Source organism: Coturnix japonica, chromosome 12 (genome assembly GCF_001577835.2).
Source record: "Coturnix japonica isolate 7356 chromosome 12, Coturnix japonica 2.1, whole genome shotgun sequence".
NCBI lineage: Eukaryota > Metazoa > Chordata > Aves > Galliformes > Phasianidae > Coturnix > Coturnix japonica.
In genome coordinates, this window is record NC_029527.1 from 4,909,768 (window position 1) to 4,928,250 (window position 18,483).

Genomic DNA, 18,483 nt, shown 5'->3' on the forward strand with positions numbered 1-18,483 from the left:
GCCACTTAAGTATTGTCTCCTTTTGACGCATAGTGTGAGTTCTAAAACCCTTAAAGGCTTAAGCAAAACCCTTTGTTGTGCTCTATTTCTCCAAATGTTCTCACTGAACACAAATAGTATTGTTTTGTTATCAGTTATAAATCTGTTGATCCAAATAACGCTGTCAATAGAGAAAGGTCATATTTCCATCCCTTTAAACAGTGACCCACGCTCTTAGGTGAGTGCCACAAACATTTTAGTGTTTCTGAGTGCTGTATTTAACTCAGTAAAGTACAAGACAGACAACAGTGAGAAACTGGAGACAGAGGAATGGTGGGTTGGATTCTCACAAGTCACATTTCACAGGAGAGTCAATGCCATCAATTAATCACAGACACAACATTATGCTGGGCATGGAAATACACAGTTCAAGCTGTGTAGTTAGTTATTCCAGAAATACAAAAGATATAATTGAGGTCTTTCTAAACAGCAGTCATCAAAATGGCAGTTTCAGATGGCCCTCATAAACTCCACCCTTCCCCATTGCTACACAATTAGCTGCCACAGCTGGAATATGAATAACATAAAACACCCCTTTTCTAGGATACGCAAAGCTGATCCTTTGCAAGGTTATTGGTGAACTTGGAAGTAGTCTCAGGCCTTTTGTGAGCTCTTTGCTGGCACCCCTGACATCCCAGGTCTGATGTCAGGTTACAGCCGTGTTGTTGCTTTGTTCTCTCTTTGCTATGTGCACAGATGTAGTGGTCTGTTTACCTAAAGGCTGCCATTAATTAATACCATCTCAAACTACTAGGACAATGCATCATTATGATTAATTACTAGTTAGGCCACAAAAGGTATGATACTTACTTGAAAAACGGCCAAGTCAGAAGATACTGGAGCATCTCACTACGTCATATGATCTCTATTAAATCAAGTTATACCAGTCCCATTTAACAATCTGTTGAACTCCAACACAGGAAGCATTTTTAAGAAGTGGAAACTGAGTGTTGCTTTCCCTCCGTACCTCACTAACCTCACAGAATGTTTTGTTGAGCATTGGCTGACAGACAAACCAACGTATACAGGTGAATGAACCACAATGTGCAAAGATATCTTGCATGTATTGCGTGCAGGAGCTCCCCTAATCTTGGTGCTTTGTGTGCACAGTTGGTTCATGTGCACAGTTCACAGTCAGTGCACAGTACTGACACAGATCTGAAGCAAGGAAGGAGAAAAGGCAGTGGATAATCAGGAATCATTCTTGCTTTCTAGCAATCATCAGAGGCCTGCTGCTATTTACTGTGGCATAGACAAATCCCAGCAGCAGGACCTCTGAGCTGGCTGGGCAGACTGCATACAGGATGCTGCTTTTAGGGCTGCAAGGCAGGTGACCCAGCCTGGCAATTCCTCTGTATGAAAATATAGAAGTAACTCCAATGGGACAAAGCTTTGGTACCTGACCTGAGCCATTCATGTCAAAATACAGACAGTAGAAAATAGTTAAGGGCAACAAAACTTTGTTGCTTCGCTACACTGTAATTGGGGCTCACAAAATGAGAAACTGGTTCAAAGAAGCCTTAGTGGATCATAATTTAACTGATCTTCAGCTCTTACACACACACAAAGTAAGAGCCCAAAGATATCTGCTGTAAAAGATTCTTATCAAAGTCCTGTATTTCTGACTGAAGAATTCCTGAGAGAGAGAGAAAATAAGACAAGAAAGGAATGCTTTATCAGGTCACCCTTTTCAGCACACCAGGCCCACACAGGGCTTCCAAACAAGCCTTGATTAATGCAGCACATCCCACTTCCTACTTATGGATGCACAAAAAATAAGAGGCTTACTTTTATTTTTAGTCAGTGACTCATTGTTACCTTGCATCTATTTAGAAATAGGGAAAGAAGCAACAGCTCAGATATCTTCCTCAGAATTAAAAAAAAACAAACCCACAGGAATAAATGATATTGAATCATTACACCTATTTGTACTTCTTGCTCTTATTTCTTTTTGCTGAAGTGGATCCTCAGCTGCATCTCAGATACCCTGAGAACAGCCATACCCTTTCCTTCCTCTCCCCCCACCTTTGGATTAACTGGGACCTGTGCTGCTTCTCTCCTGCCCTCTGTCTTGGCATATGCTGGAAGCACAGCTCTGACTTCTGAAGCAACCCAATAAATCCACGTCATGGAACAAGACACAGTCAGCCAAGAGCAGAAGTGGATTCCTTCCATGGAGAAAACAGAAGGGCAGGAATTTTATCCCTGTAAGAATGTCTCGTTCTTGGGTGAAATTAGCACCATCTGCTCCATCTTGACTGTGTTTTTCATTAAAAGCTCCTGCCTTGCTGCTGAATCAGTGAGAAGACCATGGCAAGGGGCAGCCACCAGTTTTTTAACATCACCTCAGCCACTTCCCCACTCAGAAGGGCTGTCCATGCAATTGAGTAACACCTTCACATGAATACTCACTTCCTTGACCCTGGTAATACCCCTGGGACAATAGTACTCCCCAGACAAGCATCATGGCCTTTCTGAAGATGGAAATACTGCAAAGAGAAAAGAGGGCCTGGGCTTCATAGTGTTCCAGCAAGACTGTCCGAAACTTTGGACCCCTTCCCTCCCTCCCCCCCATTTGTATTGATTTTGTTGCTTAGCATGCAGGTGCAATCCAACTTTAACACATGAGCTGCAGAGCTTCACTGCTTGTGTGCCTGTTGGTAGCCTCATCCACAAGGCAATACTTGTGCCCTAGAACAGCTACAAGAATACTCATTGAATACAAACATGGGGCAAAATAACTGCACTGAATGTAGATATCTGCCTTGTAGGTGCGTAATGCCCAATTGCATGAATCTTGGGCATTGTATAATCATGTTTCTACTCTCAATTATATGAATAGCTAATTCTCATTATGTTTGCATAAATTTAATTTGAGAAAAAATGAGATTGAAAATTAAAGGAAATACGGAAGCAAGCACAGCGCAATCGCTCTTCAGAGCTCAAACCCACTAACAGCCTCTGTTGCTTCATCAGGCATGTGGAACAGCACTTCTGTAATTCTCAGATGCCCCTGAGACCACAGCTGCTAAATCTGGCCTCTGACAAATTCCCCCAGTTGAGAAGTAGGAAGAGAGTATTATCAAAACAGGTGGTTTATCAGCAGCAAGCCTCGAGATCCAGGTTTGTGATGCACAGCAAAGCAGTTGGCCAGTGCCTTACTGCCCAACAGCACTGCAGCATGCTTCCTTAGCTCTTGTCTTTTGTCTGCTAAGTCTCAGCTACAGCATCTATTAATATAAATGTGTAAAGACTGTTAAACATCAGAGCACGCCAGACATTTCATAACCACCCAGAAATGCTGCATCAGTACAAGCACTATATTTAGCGATGACTACAGGAACTGGGTTGGAATAATTCAGTTCTCCTCCTCTCTCCAGCCTATATTATTTGCATCCATCCGTCAGCTAGAAGCTCTTAAGGTGTGGATCATTAAGTCTCAGTGCCCATACTACTGTGGGAATGAAGATTACACACTGTGTGTCTTTGAGTGCTACGTGTGCCTTTGAACATCATTTGATTTGTTCACTGTCAGAGAAAAGAAAGAAGTTAAGCAGCACGTGAATCTGCTTTGCTGCAGCAGTCACTCTTTTTCTGTACGACCACAAAGCAAGTACTACCATGTCTCCTGATTCAGAACCCCAAGTAAACTCGAAGCACAAAACAAAGGTCATTTAAAAAATAAAAGCAAACAAAAAAGATAAATGGAGGCCAGAGAAAGAAATGGCTCATTTTGCATGAGGTGGAACCAGGTCTTTCTTTCTTCCTTTCCAGGCCAGACAGAGTTTATATTTCAGAAAAAAAAAATGCTTCAAGCAGGAACTCAAACGTATCAGCCACCTCTTTGTTCAGCTGAGCTCGCAGCCTGGAGGGGTGCGATTTTGCAGGCACAGTGGCTGAGGTTTGTGCCATCACCTTCCTGTCTCTGGGCTTTAGGAGGTGCTGGCAACTAAGCTGTATTTTCACAGGAAGTCCAAGCTGCACAATGACAATTGTGCTTTGCAGGACACTAGTCTGAAGGCTTTCAGCTCTGTTTTATTCCCACCATGTACAGAAAAGCCAGAGCACCTCACTTTGTAACCCAGCAACAGCAGAGCCCAGCTTGGCAGGCACGGGCTGTCTCTGGCGTGCTGTAGCCTCAGCCCCTGTGGCTGAGACACCCTGAGCCTGCAGAGCTGAGCAGCAAGAGAGACAAAGGAGAAAAACACACCTGGAGATGGGTAAGGATAACAACGTGGGAGCAAAGCTGCTGCCAGGGGCCTCCATCCCCAGATGGGAACAAGGCCACACGATGGCAGACTTTGTGCATAAATACTTTGCACAGCAGCTCTGTCAGATCTAGCAGGTGGTTTCTTCCCTTGCCATGCAGGAGAAGCATTTCATTTTCTTGGACTCAATCAGTAGGGTTCTTAATCACTCGCATGCTCCATTGTGATTAGAGATGAAAGCTAGTAAGCAATCAAATCTGATAAATGAAATAATTATGGCAGATTATAATATAGTTAATTTAAATGCGCACAAGAAAATCTTGTTCCAAGGTTACCTGCAATTAGTTTTCCTCTTTAAGTTGAAGTTACAAGTTCTCCAAGATTCCTCATGCATCACATATACAGTGCGAACACAGCTGGTTGCAACACTTCAGCACATATTCTCTAACCTTCTCTCTCTGTTTTGGAACCCAAAACAACAAAAAAACCCACCATCAAATCTTTTGTGTCTTTAAGTCTCTCCAGAAACACAAATACACAAAGAGCAGAGGATACATAACCTGCTCCACACACCCTGTCATCCAGCAGCAATTGTATCAGGGCAAAGCTGTTAGCTTAATACAAGTGAGTAACATGAGCACACCTCATGTGATCAATAGACGCGACGTTCCCAGTAGTCACCCATTACACCAGCAGTCACCCTTCTGCTCAACACACACATACTCATTTCAGTCCAGAAACAGCAGGTTACCTCTGCACACACATAGGAGTAGACCAGGAGACCACAAGAGCCAGAGCACTTCCTCAGAGAAGAATACTAAGGGCCAAAGGTAAGCCTAAGGAAGGCATAATTAATTAGATAATTATTTGCCTGGGAACAGCTGTAGTGGAAAGCATCAAATGGAAATGTCTGTGTAAATTGGTACTCAGAGCAGCTGGGTCTGGGTGTGCAGAGCGAGAGGGGCACAGCTCACAGGTGCTGCACAGGCTGCCCATTGAGGACAAGCATGCAGTCACTACCATGGGGGAAACTGACTGTGAACGACTCCAGAATCTCAAGCACTTTTGTCTTTCAGAACTGTCCATCCTGATTTCCAACACTGGCTCTTTTCAGAACTCAAGGAGCCACTAATAGAATTACAAACAGCAAATGGCTGGAAAGAGTAAAGAGAAACTCCCCTGTTTACCTCAGGCTCATCACAGCCTGGCGGCTGGATCCAGCTTGGGTTGCTACCTGGTGCTTTCTAAGAGTAGGTAGACAATGTAGAGTGAATGACACTTAACCTTACAGCAAATAGAGGACTTACACCCACTCACTGAAATTATATGCCTTCCTAGAAAAGCACACCTAATGTGATTAAAAATCTAACTTCTAGCTATGAAATCCAGAGAACTGTTATGCCTTGCAAAGATTTAGGCACAAATCTATTGAGGTGCATGAAGAGAGCTTAGAGATCTGTTTGTCATAGTGAAAATGAATGTCAGGCTGGGGAGGAAATACAAACATTTTACTTGCTTCAGTTGATGTAGGTGCATGGATTGCTGTCAGATTAGCAGATAAGCTCAGTGAGGGTTACTGGGGAGCTGATCATGGTTGAGGGCAGGCAGGGAGCAAATGCCCAGCAAGGCTCTGTCTCTGAATGACTATTGGCAATCAGCACAGTCTGCTTTGCCTCATTCAAGTCCCAAGCACTGCAAACATCTGGGTTCTTGGTGTGAGATGGTTTTCAAGTTTATTACCTGAGCAGGGTGGTGTAAAGTCCTTTGCCTCAGAGGCCTCTTTGCCTCTGACCTATGTGCAGGCCCTCAGTGATTTAGGGTACAGAGCAGAAACTTAAGAAGGTTCTGGATGCAGCTCAGGCTGCAGGTCTGTAGCCCAGAGGTGGCTATGGCCACATCTACAGGGCCCGGAGGCAAGGAGTGGTGGAAGGTACATTTCCCTTCCCTGCCAGCATTCCAGTGACAACATCAGGGACTACAATGGGCACAGAAGGCTGAACCTGACTCCTAGGCAAGCACTGTCTTGCTGCTGAGAACCTGGTACAAAGTACATCATGCTTCATGTACGCTTCACAAGCATTTTCCTCCCGTGCTTCCTTCCATGAGCCCTAGGATATGCCCTTTTATCTGTACAGCAAGTAAAGCACCCCAAGATGGCCTTATAGGGTCTGGGGCCTTTTCCTTTGGAGAGGGACTCCACACCCTCAACCTGTACATGGTGTCCCACCAGGCAGTGTAGCAGTGCTGCTGGAGCCTCCAGCCCAGTGATGGCTGTGGTTAAGGGCAGCCATAGGTTCCAGCTGGGCAGGGCTATGGCAGCACACACTGCCATCCCCACAGCTCCTTCCTGTCACCCCTGAGGAGGGGTCACAGCTGCTGTGAGTCAGCACAGCCTCATGAGGAGGCGGTTGACACCTTCCTGCCCATCACCATGTGCCAGGGCCGGCACCACACACACCCTGCAGGATCCTCCCGCAGAGGCAGGTAAGCACCGGGATGGGCGTGCCTTTACTCAGAGCACAACTTGAGTTCTTTCAGCTTCTGCTGAGTTCATTTCCTTTCCTCCGAGCAGCCCAGGAGCTGAGCGCAAGGAGAAGCACACGCGAGGTACGTTCAGATTGCACCGTGAATGCGTTGGGAAGCGCTGCCATTGCCAGCAGCCCACAACCTGGCTCCTTGCTAAGCAGCCACCGTGTCTGAGCTTGCCACGAGAGCCGGGCAGGAAGGACATGCTGTGGCACGGTGCATGAGGCTCCTGCTCACCCACAGCATGGGGATGTGCTCTGGCTGGGGCTGTGTGCCTGTCTGAGAGCTCTGCTGCTCCTCTGTCGTGTTGCAGCTGTAGGTGTAGACGGGATGGCGAGTGGGTGACCCGCATCGTTGTCTTGTTTCAAACAGAGGGGTTGGTGGGTTTGTTTTCTTACTGATGGAAACAGCTTCCACCACTGCCACAGCCTGCCAGGAGAGCTTCCTGAACAGCAGCCAGGGCCAGCCTGAGGCATACAGCTGTGCTTTGTGCTTTCTGTGGGTGTCCCATCCCTGGAGGTGCTGGAGGCCAGGAGGGTTGGATGGCCCTGGTAGGTTTTGAGGGCCCTTCCAACCCTATTCTATGATTATATGACAATTCTACATAATAGAATCTGAATAGGATCTGAATAACTGCACATCTGATGCTGCACGCAGCTTTAAGGTGGTGCGAGGAGCTCACTGCAGTGAGATCTGGCTGCTGCTGAGGAAAGCAAGACGAGTCCTATGGCTCCTGTCAGTTCCAGTGAGCTCATGGCTGGACTGAAAAGCCAGCGTCATCCTTCTTTTGTTAGGAGGTATAATCAACTCAATGACTTTAAAAACATACAACAATTAAGCACTGGCACTTATCCTTTGTTTAGATCTGATTTTCTTTCCAGAAGTGCCACAGGGGAATTAATTGTGCATAATCTAACTGAAGAGAGGTGCCCAACTTCCTTACTCATAGCAGTGTGGTGGCTGGCCGGCTCGGCCCTGCTGCAGTTGCTGAATGGAGCTCAGCTGCCCTGCAGCACTGGGCCCAATAAACAGCCCAGCATCCTGGTGCTGCCTGCTGGACAGCCAAGCAGTTATGTCAGTTGGGTCAGCAAGCAAATGGTTCTAAGGTCCATCAGTCTGACAGCAAAGGAGGCCTCCAGCGACATATCTGCTCTTCCCATGTGTGCAGAAGGGTGGGTCTGAGCACCAAAGTCAGCCCCTCTGATTTTCACTCTGTGGATCTTTATAAACATGATGTGCAAAAGTCAATTCAGAACAGCGATGTTTATGTTTGAAGTAATTTTGTTCCTTTTGGACCAGGTTTTCAACCCTGCAGCCCACAAACAAGTCTGATGGATTTAACTTATAAAAGCAAACGCTGTCGGAGCATTTAGGCTGTGTAAATAGGAGGGCAAAAAGATACTAAAAAAGGCTGAAAACCTTTGCTGGATATATATATAACTGCACAGAAATTATGTTCCTCACCATGTGGCTGAAAACGGGTTTGTCCAGGGTGTGGTTCCTGTGTTTCAGCATCAGTGGTTGCTTAACTGGGCAGCGAGGACAGATGAGCTTCCTGCATTCCCTATCGGCTGCTCACAGCCATCCAGGGACTGTCACTCAGCACTGCTGCCACAGCTCGGGTAGCAAAGGCTGTAAGACAGCAAGATTTGTAGGAGAGTTTTATTGGAGTAATGGACGGAGTTCAAAGCTCGTTTGTCCAAAACCATGCTGGTTCTTCTGGGTGTATCAGGTGGTTTAATAAAATGGTAGTGCTGCCTCATATAGAGAGACATCATTAACAACAATTTCACAGTGTTGTTAGGATATTAAATGTTTGTTTTCTCACAATACACCTGGCAGGTAGGGACCTGTTTTTGGGCTTAGCCTCTAGAAGTGATGGAGAGGTTAAGTAGTTTCCTCATAGTCAGACAGCAAAACAATGGCAAAAGAGAGTTTCAAACTAAGAACTTCTTCATTCGAGGAATGTTTGCAGTCTAGGAAAAGAAAAAGCCCTCAGACTCACTGAGGTACCAAAATCAGAAGACCTGACCTTGGTTCTAAAGAGGGGAAAAGTTTCACTTTACTTTGGAATCTGACTTCCTCTAAGAACTGAGGCTAAAGCATTGTTCCATTACCAAAGTTGAGATGTGTGTGTATGCAGTACGCCATCCTTCTGCAGGTACTAACTGAGCCTGTTGTAGGTCTTGCATTGGGATGTTTTGGGGTTGGAACTAGATTGTCTGACAGGTCCCTTCCAACTCAAGCCATTCTGTGATTCTATGATCTTTCTGACCGATGGTGGTCATTGAAACAGCCTATGGAAAACCAGCATTTTTCCAAGTCTTGCTGGGCTCTCATCTGAACTGCTTCTACTATTTTCCTTGATGGGTATATTTTAAATGTGAGGACGTCAAAGGTAACAAATAATTGTTCTGTTTTGTGAATGCAACTGTGCCTATTAAGTTACTCACGTCTGCGGATGATCAAGTCAGACTTCTTTTGGTTTTACTCACGCTGATGAGACTTTTGTTCTTTCCTAACTGAAGGCAGCCCAGCCAGACTCACTTGGAGGAGCAGAGAATGGGTCCGGAAGGGTAAATGAATCATGATATGAAACTCCCATTGCAAAAGAGAGGTGATTTCTAAACTGAAGTGATTAGAGATAGATGCCATGTCCGCAGGAGAGCAAGAGTAAGGTAGAAGAATAGAAGCCAGACTGATCAGTTTCTAGGCAACATCTGTTGTTTTTTTTCCTCCTTTCAAACAGGTATAGAAATGGAGAACCTCAATATCCCACTCCCAGATCTCAGTGAAGAACAGCAAGGTGGGGGTGATACACAAAGGTCAAAGCTTCTGCTCACTCGCACTACACAACAGCTTCTTCTGGGCTGACCGTGAGTCAGTGAGACTTGTGGACACGCTCCATCCACATCTATCTCTGTATGTCTTTATAGCACAATCAGAACAAGTGCCTGCTAAATATTTAGAAATACTTCCCTTGCTGCTTTTCCTGAACCAGCAGCCTCATAAAGACACCCATTAATACGGGCTCTCAGTGTCCTTTTCCCACTTGTTTCTGGTAGACTGAATTGCTTTATGCAATGCAACACTGCTCTTTTTCCTATAAGCCAACATGCTGCAGTCTGATGTCTATCATCACACCCACACCGAGCACAACGGGAAAACTCTCCCGCAACCCACCTCTGCTTCAGTGCAGTGATTTACTTGCTTTTCCTCCCAGACATTTTCCGAAGGGCTTTTATTGCTGATGACAATTACTTGGCGAATCACGAGAAAATGAGCCAGTCCTTCTGGGAATCACTTGTAAAAAGCTTAGCTGCTACTGACCCACCTATCCTGGCTACTGATGAGAAGAACAATGTAAGTTGCTAAAGAAACCTTACACACACACAAAAGGATGCCTGTATCATTCTTCAGGCACTTTAGTACTTCTCTGATATATTTTTGAGAGAGGGACCAACAGTCTGATTCTCTGAAGACTTTAGCTTTTTAAACATTCTCTGTATCACATTAAATGTTATAAAAGAACGCTTACATAAATGAAATTTGGGCCCGATTTCTACATGAAAAGGAAAAACAAAAACATTCCAGCAGAGCTGGCTTTGTATTTGTTGTTCCCCTTGTATAGTAAGAGCAGTGGATGATGTTCCTCAAAGGTGAAGTGAGATTTGCTTCTATTTCACGATCTGTTCACACATACTGTGTTTTATTGGAAGGACTATTCGCTATTTATTCATCTTTCAGCTCCTCAACAGGTGCAGTGTTCTGCCTGGGGCCTGTGCAGCCTGCCTGAAAGCCATAGAGACAAAAGGCGTCATGGCAATGGCAGTCCTTTACCTCTTGTTGAAGAGTTCCAACCCACCTGTGTATCAGCAGCTGCCCAGTTCCAAGGGAAAGGGTGAGCCCTACCTGGCATCGCTTCACCTGTTCTGTTAAATTTACCATGCTGCCAATGGGAATACTCTGATAAAGCTTGGCAGTGATTATTAGTGAGCAATTAAAAGGTATGGAAACACTGCTTAGAAAAGTCATGGGGGATAGGAGCTAAAGATAGATGACACCTCATAGCAGGGACCCAATTTCCACTCTCATACAGTGAGCTGTACCAACAGCTGAGGGAACGGGGGGGAATTGTGTCTCTGGGTATGTCCAAATATTGCAACTAACAATGAAGAGATGCACAGACCTGCCAGGACTCAGCACAAAACTGAAGTCAGAGCTGCTAAGGAACATCTATAACCCCAGCCACAGGCACACTTCAATGCCTAACCCAGGACTCAGCTGCCTACACGTTTCTTGGTTTAGCTGACACTGAGAGCTCTGCTTTTATGCCACGAGAGGGTGCTGGCACTGCAGCACAGCCACGGGAACCCGGCAGAAATCGGAGCGCTGTAGGGAGAAATAGCCCAGGAGCTGCTGTAAGCAGTTGTTCTCCATCTAAAGCACCTTCAGCTGCAGATGCTGCTGCTTCAGACAGTGGGAAAAGTCACAGGGGGTAACATCATAGCTAAATTAAAGGCATGAATATGAGACCTAAGCAATCTACTGTAACTGTTTAAGTCAGTTAAACAGTAACATCAAGCTTCTATTGTAATATTTTGTACTGCTGCAGGACTACAGATAGCACGGCTGAAAGACCTCTCTGATTTCTTGTCAACCTTTAAATACAGTGTTAGATTAACAGTGTTTTATATCACTGTAAGTAAAACAATTTTCCCTCTTTCTTTTGTTTTTTTGGTCTATATATCACAACAGATGAAAAACTGAAACTCCTCAAGAGATTGGAAAGAAATCTCATGGATTCACAAGAGGACAAAAAGGCTGAAAACAAATTGCAGAAATCCATGGATGGAGGCACACACGGTAAAAAAGATCATTTTGTTTTCCCCCGTCACATAATTTAGTCTATTTAGTCTAATTACGTTGTAAGGAGACTGACACCAGAGACTTGCAGCAATTCAGCAGCCATCTGGTATAACCCTGAAGAAATAAACTGTACAAAATGACACAGAAAATAATCACTATCTTTAGATACACTTATTGTTAACAAAATAATGGTTGCCTCCTGCTGTTGGGAAATTGGAGGACCAAGAAGTGCTGAAAGCTGCTGCAAAATTCCTCTGTAAATACCAGAGCATAATTTCTGTGATGTTTACAGTCTTGCTGAAGCCTGTGCTACAGCAGGAGGCAGATTGTCATAGCTGGCAATGCTGCAGTGCTTCCTAGCAATCATCAGTGGTGTATCAAAGGTCACTTTGGTTGCCCTCAAGCCCTTTCCCTTCATGGGAAACCAGAGAGGCTAGAAAATGACAGGCAACATGGAAATGATAATTTGCTGGCATTATTCCATCACAGAAAGCCATGTGCTAATTAACATTAACTGTATTTAGAAATAAGATTTTAAATCCAGTTAGCATTGCTGGTGATGTATCTGTTTGGTATAATACATTTATTTCTTATCAACACTCCTTTACATGACTTATTCCATCATCTTTTGCTGTTTGATTTTGTTGTTTTTCTTCAGTTCAGCCAGCTTTAAAGAGAGCTCTGAGGCAAAAGCAGTCAATAATGATGTTTGCACTTCCAAATCTTCATTTTTACTTAGATATCCTCTAGCCACTATTATACTGGGAGCAAAAAGCTATAGAGCTGTTGTTCCTGCCATTACTAGTACATTTTTCTTGCTTATTAGCTCTACAATAATCCATCTTCCTTGAACTGTTTACATTTACTGAAATTTAGAGACATTTTTGCCTGTTGTGCTTTGGATGCAATACAGATTGGCAGCAAAATCTACATCAGGCTTCTGCCTTATCACATGCTATTAGTAGATATTAACCTACATCCTCTGTACGTAATATTTCAGGTATACCGGCTGAGGTTGTTCCTTATGGAGATTCAGGTTGGTGTCTCAGATAACAACCCCATCCTGCAGGAAGGAAAACTCTGTTAATGCAGTTTCATCTTTCTGATTTTTTAAAATATAGAATAGCTTCCTGACTGTAAATCCATTACGTTCGCATCAGTCTGGTGTTGATCCTGGGCAAAATTACCCATTTTTTGGTAGCATTACCAGAGACAAGGATCTGCTCACAGCAGTTGCCATCCTTCCTAGTGCAAATTGTAGCAATACTACTGGGCAGCCTGGGAACCTGGTTTCTGCCCACTGGTGATGCTCAGTTACAAATGCCTGACCCACGTAGCTCAGGACATTCTCCAAAACAAGATGCTAAGCTGAAAGCCAAACGATAGGCAACAGAAACAGCCCCACTGAGAGCTTGAACAGATGGTTGCACTCCAAAGGTGTATTTCCTTTTATAAGGGATGTGAGCAGCAGCAGAACTGATGTAAGAAGACCATGATAGAAAATTTTCAATGGCTTGATCACATTATCAACATCATCCTTCTCAGTCCCAGGTCAATTCCATACTGATTATCTATGTAAGGCAGAGCACCAAGCAGGCTGGCCTTTCTGCGAAAACACCTATTCAACTATTTATTTCCCATGAAGTGGGGAAGAGTTGCTGTAACTCAGCAGAGGAAAGAGATGAGAAGAGAGTGTAAATGGCAGAATAACCCTTAAGGGAGAATTCCTAGTTACCCATCTCTGAGGGTCACATCACATAGGACACAAGAGCAGAGGAGTGTACAACATTCTCTCCACACTGTCAGGTGCAGGAAGGAACACAGCAATTCTCCAGTTGGCTTTTGTACCTGATGCGTCACCTCTCTCTGTGGCCTTTGTTACTTCAATGCCAGATTAGTTCAGTACACTAGACCAAGCCATTGAAAATATTTAGCTAGTACAGTACACCCTGTCTACTGCATTTGAAAGGTTCACGTGATTTGTGGACACAGCTCATTACTGACTCATCCTGGTTCCAACTTCAGTTCTAGCAACCAAATATTAACAGGGATGCCATCAATCATCCACTGCCCAGCTACTCCAAACTCACCTGGGATCACCACAAATAAGTGTTTTCCATAATCTTACCTTGGGGTTCTTTTTGATTTCATCAAATCCTTGGTAGTTTCTAGTGCTGTTTTACTTATGTTGAGTCCTCAAATAGAATACTGATCCTGCTTGCTAGTACTGCTACTGATGTGAAACAGCATGTGAGTGTTTTTATCACAGAAATAATACAACTGTGTTGCTTTTCAGGACTATCCAGAAGAGAAGATTCAATTTCAGATGGTAAATACTAACAAGCAAACAAGTTTTTCTTGTGAATGCAGTCTTTCAGCATTCAGTTTTACTTAGCAGTGGTAGCTATACCAGCTCCTTGGTGCTTAGGTATTTTGTAAGTTAAAAGTAGAAGCGTTAAGAATAATTATTAAAATGCTTTATAAAGCCCTGATAGGAGAAATACTGCACAAAATATGGTCTGATGCAAAGTTACCACGGTACTATTGCATTTAGGAGGCAAAGTAACACAACAGACACATGGCAGATCTGAACGTTAATTCTTACAAACTCCGTCACAACAGACCTTCACATAGACAACCATGCAGAAGAACACTTGTGAGTTAAAGTAGTGCCATGCTATGCTAACATTAATAATTATATTTGAAACTTTAAAAATACCAAGCTTGTTCTTATGTTCTTCTTCCTCTGCATTAACATAATTAGATACCCATGGGAGTCATTGTCAGCTACTACAGTACCGAATTTGGGAGATGCAGAGATAGTATATTAGACCTAAATGAATAAACCAAGAATACTCATATATTGATAATAATGAAGGTTATTACATTGTTGTGTAAGCGACAAAACAAATCAAACCAAAGCTCCCTCGTGCCACTGCTTCAGTTGCCCACTGTAATTCTGAGACCATAAAATTACAAAATCATGACACCTTAACAGAAAAGACCTTTAGAAACCAATTGCTTTAGAAACCAATTTAGCATTATCAAATTAATAATTCCATTTTTACAATTGCTACAGACCACTTGGAAAGTAGTTTGGGAGGTGATTGTAAAACTTGCTAATTTGATTTCCATGAAAAATTTGCAGCTTTTTCCTCTGAAAATAAACATCTTTTTATTATTCTACTCTCAGATTTTTAGCTACAAAAAGGGAAAGAAAATGCCTGAATTTCATAGTTACATGGCAATAAAAGACATCTCTTTCTCGCAGCATATGGGAACAAGAACATTCACCCTCAGTGGTGGACAGTACGGTGGATGGGCATACGCAAGGATGGTAATGTTTTTTAATTCAACTGATATCGATCCCATTGAACATTAGACCAAGAATAAGTTTTCAAGCTCAAATAACTTCTCAACATTAGTAGTTTGTTGAAGTAGTTTTTAGTTTGTTTAATGGCCTTCTTGATGAAGGCCATTAAAGTTTCTCACATGACAAGCTGTGCTTTGCAGTTGATCTTTATGTATGAGACATCCCTCATGGAAGTACACTCTATTCACTGAGTGATACACTATAACTTCACGTGTATTCCTAAGGGAACTGTGCCAACAGTTGTGACCTCATTTCCCCTCTCTATTTCAGATGAATTCTTTCATTTTGTTATTCTGTGCTTTGCAATTGGAGCTTTACTAGTTTGCTACTACTACTACAAAGGTAAGGCAAGACTTCAACAGAAGGAATTGCTGTGCTCAAGAAAGTGAACAAAGCCAAACAACCATTTTGTTGTCTTAGATTGGACAATTTCTCTTGGAATTGGTTTAATTACCTTTGCTTCTCTGGAAACCACTGGGATTTACTTTGGTCTAGGTAAGTATCTACAGCAGCCAGTTCTGTACCAACTACGTCTAACTATGGATACAAGGGCATGCAGTCACTTAACTACACGAGTCCAGAAAATGGCTACTGCTGAGATTCTTTAAGCCGTCACTTAACCATCCTGTCTCATTCACAATTTCAGCATGGCTGAAAACAAACATGCCTCTGTGGCACTGGAGGCAGATGTGGTTCTCAGCGGTCACAAGACCCTGAGTCACCTCTTTCTGTAGCAATGGCAGAATGCTCTGTTGCCATGGCAATGTATAATTTTAGCAGTGAGGCAGTCTTTGCAGATATGTTCCTTAAGGTGCTGTGCACTTGAGCTGCCATTTATTGCCCCGGGACTGAGGCTGCTGAACACCCCAAGGACCAAATTCCAGCAGAACCTGGATGATGGCAGTTAATAAGAAACAACAGAAAAAAAAACAAAACTCTTGGCTATCCTTAGGGATCTCAAAGGAAAGATGCAGCAAGCAGCAAGGTACGACTTTCAAACTGAGAACAGAAGTCTCTAAGTTTGTGCCACTACATCTGGTATGTTGTGGATGGTTCCATGCAGAATTACGCTCATCACTACACTGCTATCAGTGATTTTACAGAAGCACTTATTTAAACAGTAATCTTAGGTTCTTTAATGGTACAACAGGCATTTGTTTGGCTTCTGCTGTTTTCCACTGTTTTGTGTTTTATGTTTATATCTGGCTTACCTTGGAAAAAAAATGTGTTTTCACACTTAGTGTATCGACTGAGGAGCGTGCTCAACACTTTTGTTCCTCTGATCGACAAGCTCAGGCCAACAGGTAACTGATCTTCTTACTGCCTGCATATATTATTCCCTAGACCTTCCTGGTTAGGAAAGGAGCTAAACTATTTTGATTAACTCCTAGGACCAATGTCTCCAAATTACAATTGCATCATCTCAATTAAAAAAAATACTACAGTCCACTATAGCTGCTGGAGTTTGGAAATTAATTAGTTCTGACTCTTTCCATGTGACAGAGCATCTTCACATTTTTAATACTCTGCTCTGTTGGGGACTTGAAGTATTTCCTGAAGATGTCTGAATTCAAAGTCTATAGTTCCATATTAAATCGAGTGATGGGGGTGGTTTCTTTAAGCTGATTTTTCAAACAGGCTCAAGGCTCATTGCCTGTCTAAGTTCCTGAACATGAGAGAAGAGGAGCACTGAAGTTACAACAAGGGTTTAAAACAGTCAATACGTGACACCTAATTTTAAACACAATAGTTCTGACAGTCTCCTTTTTCATCACCATGCAGGTATGAGGAAAGCTGCCTAGGAGCATTTCTGAAGAATTCAACAAAACTCTGCTGGCTGAATTTACAGTACTGAAAGAACTACTTTATCAGGCAGTCATAAAATTGTAATGGCTAATACAAAACACTGAAGTGTTAAACAATAGAAATATATTCAGTCCACTCAAATAAGTGAAGTTAAAACTGAAGACATTTGTAGCTCAGCTAAGCTCTTAAGATTATTTGGATCAAAGCTGATATTTAATTATGCTCAATATAAGCACCTTCTCCTTCCCTCCCACCTTTATTCACATTAAGTCCAGCTGTAGCATAAGAAGATCAACAAAAAGACCTGTACCATCCTCAGCTGGGTCTGGATGTTTCAGTAGGAATCTTGGCACCAGAAAGCCACCTCCTCTTCACCCTTCTGATGCTGCAAGTCAGGCAAACACCAGCTGCTTGCTTACATAGTTGAGCTCCAGCAGTGCAATAGCACTGAAGCAGATTAATTTATTGTGGCAGAACTCAATATAGGGGGCATATAATGATTTCACCCAGTGAAAGCTGGGCAAGATTTTACAGGCAGTGACATAATGGTGCATTAACAAGAGTGTTAATAGCAGCAAATTACATCTCTTTGAGGAGGAGAGAATTAAAATGCTGGGTTGGACCCATCCCCTCACTTTTTTTACTCCTTTTGATTAAAAATACTTATCTTTCCCCTCTAGCTTATAGGGACATGCCATGCATTATATAAAACACACTATAATATTTTAGTTATTCTCTTTAGGCTTTAATCAGTTATACATGTATGTAGGACTATTGCAAAACAAAGCAAACCAAACAAACTGGTTACCTTCACATGTTTAGTAAAAACATAAAGGTCTTCATAACCACAGGGGAAGGCATCAAATCAGACAGAACCATAAAACTGTAAGAAAATGCAGATCTAAAAAGCCATTAACCCAAAAAGCCCAATTTTAGTTCAGTGAAACATTTTCAAGCCTTGCTCAGAAAAACAAAGTCTACTTTTCAGGAGTAGTACTTTACTTTAAGCACCAGTGATAAATATCGTTCTGGACTATTGCAGTTCTATTTGCACACTCATAAACAATCGTGTGCAGGCCTGTACCAACACAGCACAGCAGTTACGTAACATGTCAGGGATTAAATTAAGCAGTAAAGATAAATACAAGTTATTTTGTAATATTTATATTCCCATATAAATGTAATTTTTATATATATTTGAAGAACTATTTTCTCCCTTCAAGTTGCTTATTGTTTTCAGTCTGCAAATAAAATCTTGCTGAGACCAGTGTAGGAGTGTTCGTGTACAACAGTTTTTGAGTGAACTGAAAACTCTGTATACTGCCATTCTGCTCTCATTATTTCAGCTTATTTTTCTTTTTGTATGTCTCTTGTGCTGTGACATAGTCAGAATGAGAAGCATATGAAGAATAATTTCTAAGTTTCAAATGTGGTACTCTGCAGCCAAGAGAATAAAAACAACCAGAAGCTGTTAGGGGCAAAATAAAAGTGAAAAACATTTTAAAAATCACATAGTAGAATGTGGGGTTGAACAACTGCATCCAACACAGAGCAGATCACATGAGAACAACTGGTTCTATGGAAAAAGCAACTTACCTGTTCAGCTGCATCCTCTTGGATACTCTAAGTATGTCCTGCAGTTCTTTCAGATCCTTCTTCAGT

General features: G+C 42.7%; 1 protein-coding gene across 5 annotated transcripts; it reads left to right on the plus strand.

Moving 5' to 3' along the window:
- Positions 1 to 6,525: 6,525 nt before the first annotated feature.
- On the plus strand, positions 6,526 to 18,228 carry TMEM40 (transmembrane protein 40). Of its 5 annotated transcripts, none has more exons than XR_004308747.1 (12): positions 6,526 to 6,731; positions 9,523 to 9,579; positions 9,997 to 10,136; positions 10,521 to 10,674; positions 11,532 to 11,639; positions 12,643 to 12,678; positions 13,939 to 13,971; positions 14,914 to 14,979; positions 15,286 to 15,357; positions 15,436 to 16,000; positions 16,257 to 16,319; positions 16,798 to 18,228. XR_004308747.1 is itself a non-coding variant. In XM_015875308.2 (12 exons), exons 1-12 carry the CDS (start codon positions 6,644 to 6,646, stop codon positions 16,815 to 16,817), a joined length of 912 nt encoding a protein of 303 aa, XP_015730794.1. In that variant the 5' UTR covers positions 6,535 to 6,643; the 3' UTR covers positions 16,818 to 18,228. The 5 variants fall into 5 exon arrangements, 2 of the variants coding, with proteins under 2 accessions (XP_032303118.1, XP_015730794.1); XM_015875308.2 differs by having other exon boundaries at positions 6,535 to 6,731; positions 15,436 to 15,510; XR_001558002.2 differs by having other exon boundaries at positions 15,436 to 16,319.
- The last annotated feature ends 255 nt before the right edge of the window (positions 18,229 to 18,483 follow it).

Bases quoted from the DNA above. Each gene is read 5' to 3' on its own strand.
- TMEM40 (XM_015875308.2), top strand. From the start codon at position 6,644: ATGAGGAGGCGGTTGACACCTTCCTGCCCATCACCATGTGCCAGGGCC. The intron at 11,640-12,642 runs GTAAAAAAGATC...GTAATATTTCAG, and splicing joins CATGGATGGAGGCACACACG to GTATACCGGCTGAGGTTGTT. The intron at 13,972-14,913 runs GTAAATACTAAC...TCTTTCTCGCAG, and splicing joins AGAAGATTCAATTTCAGATG to CATATGGGAACAAGAACATT.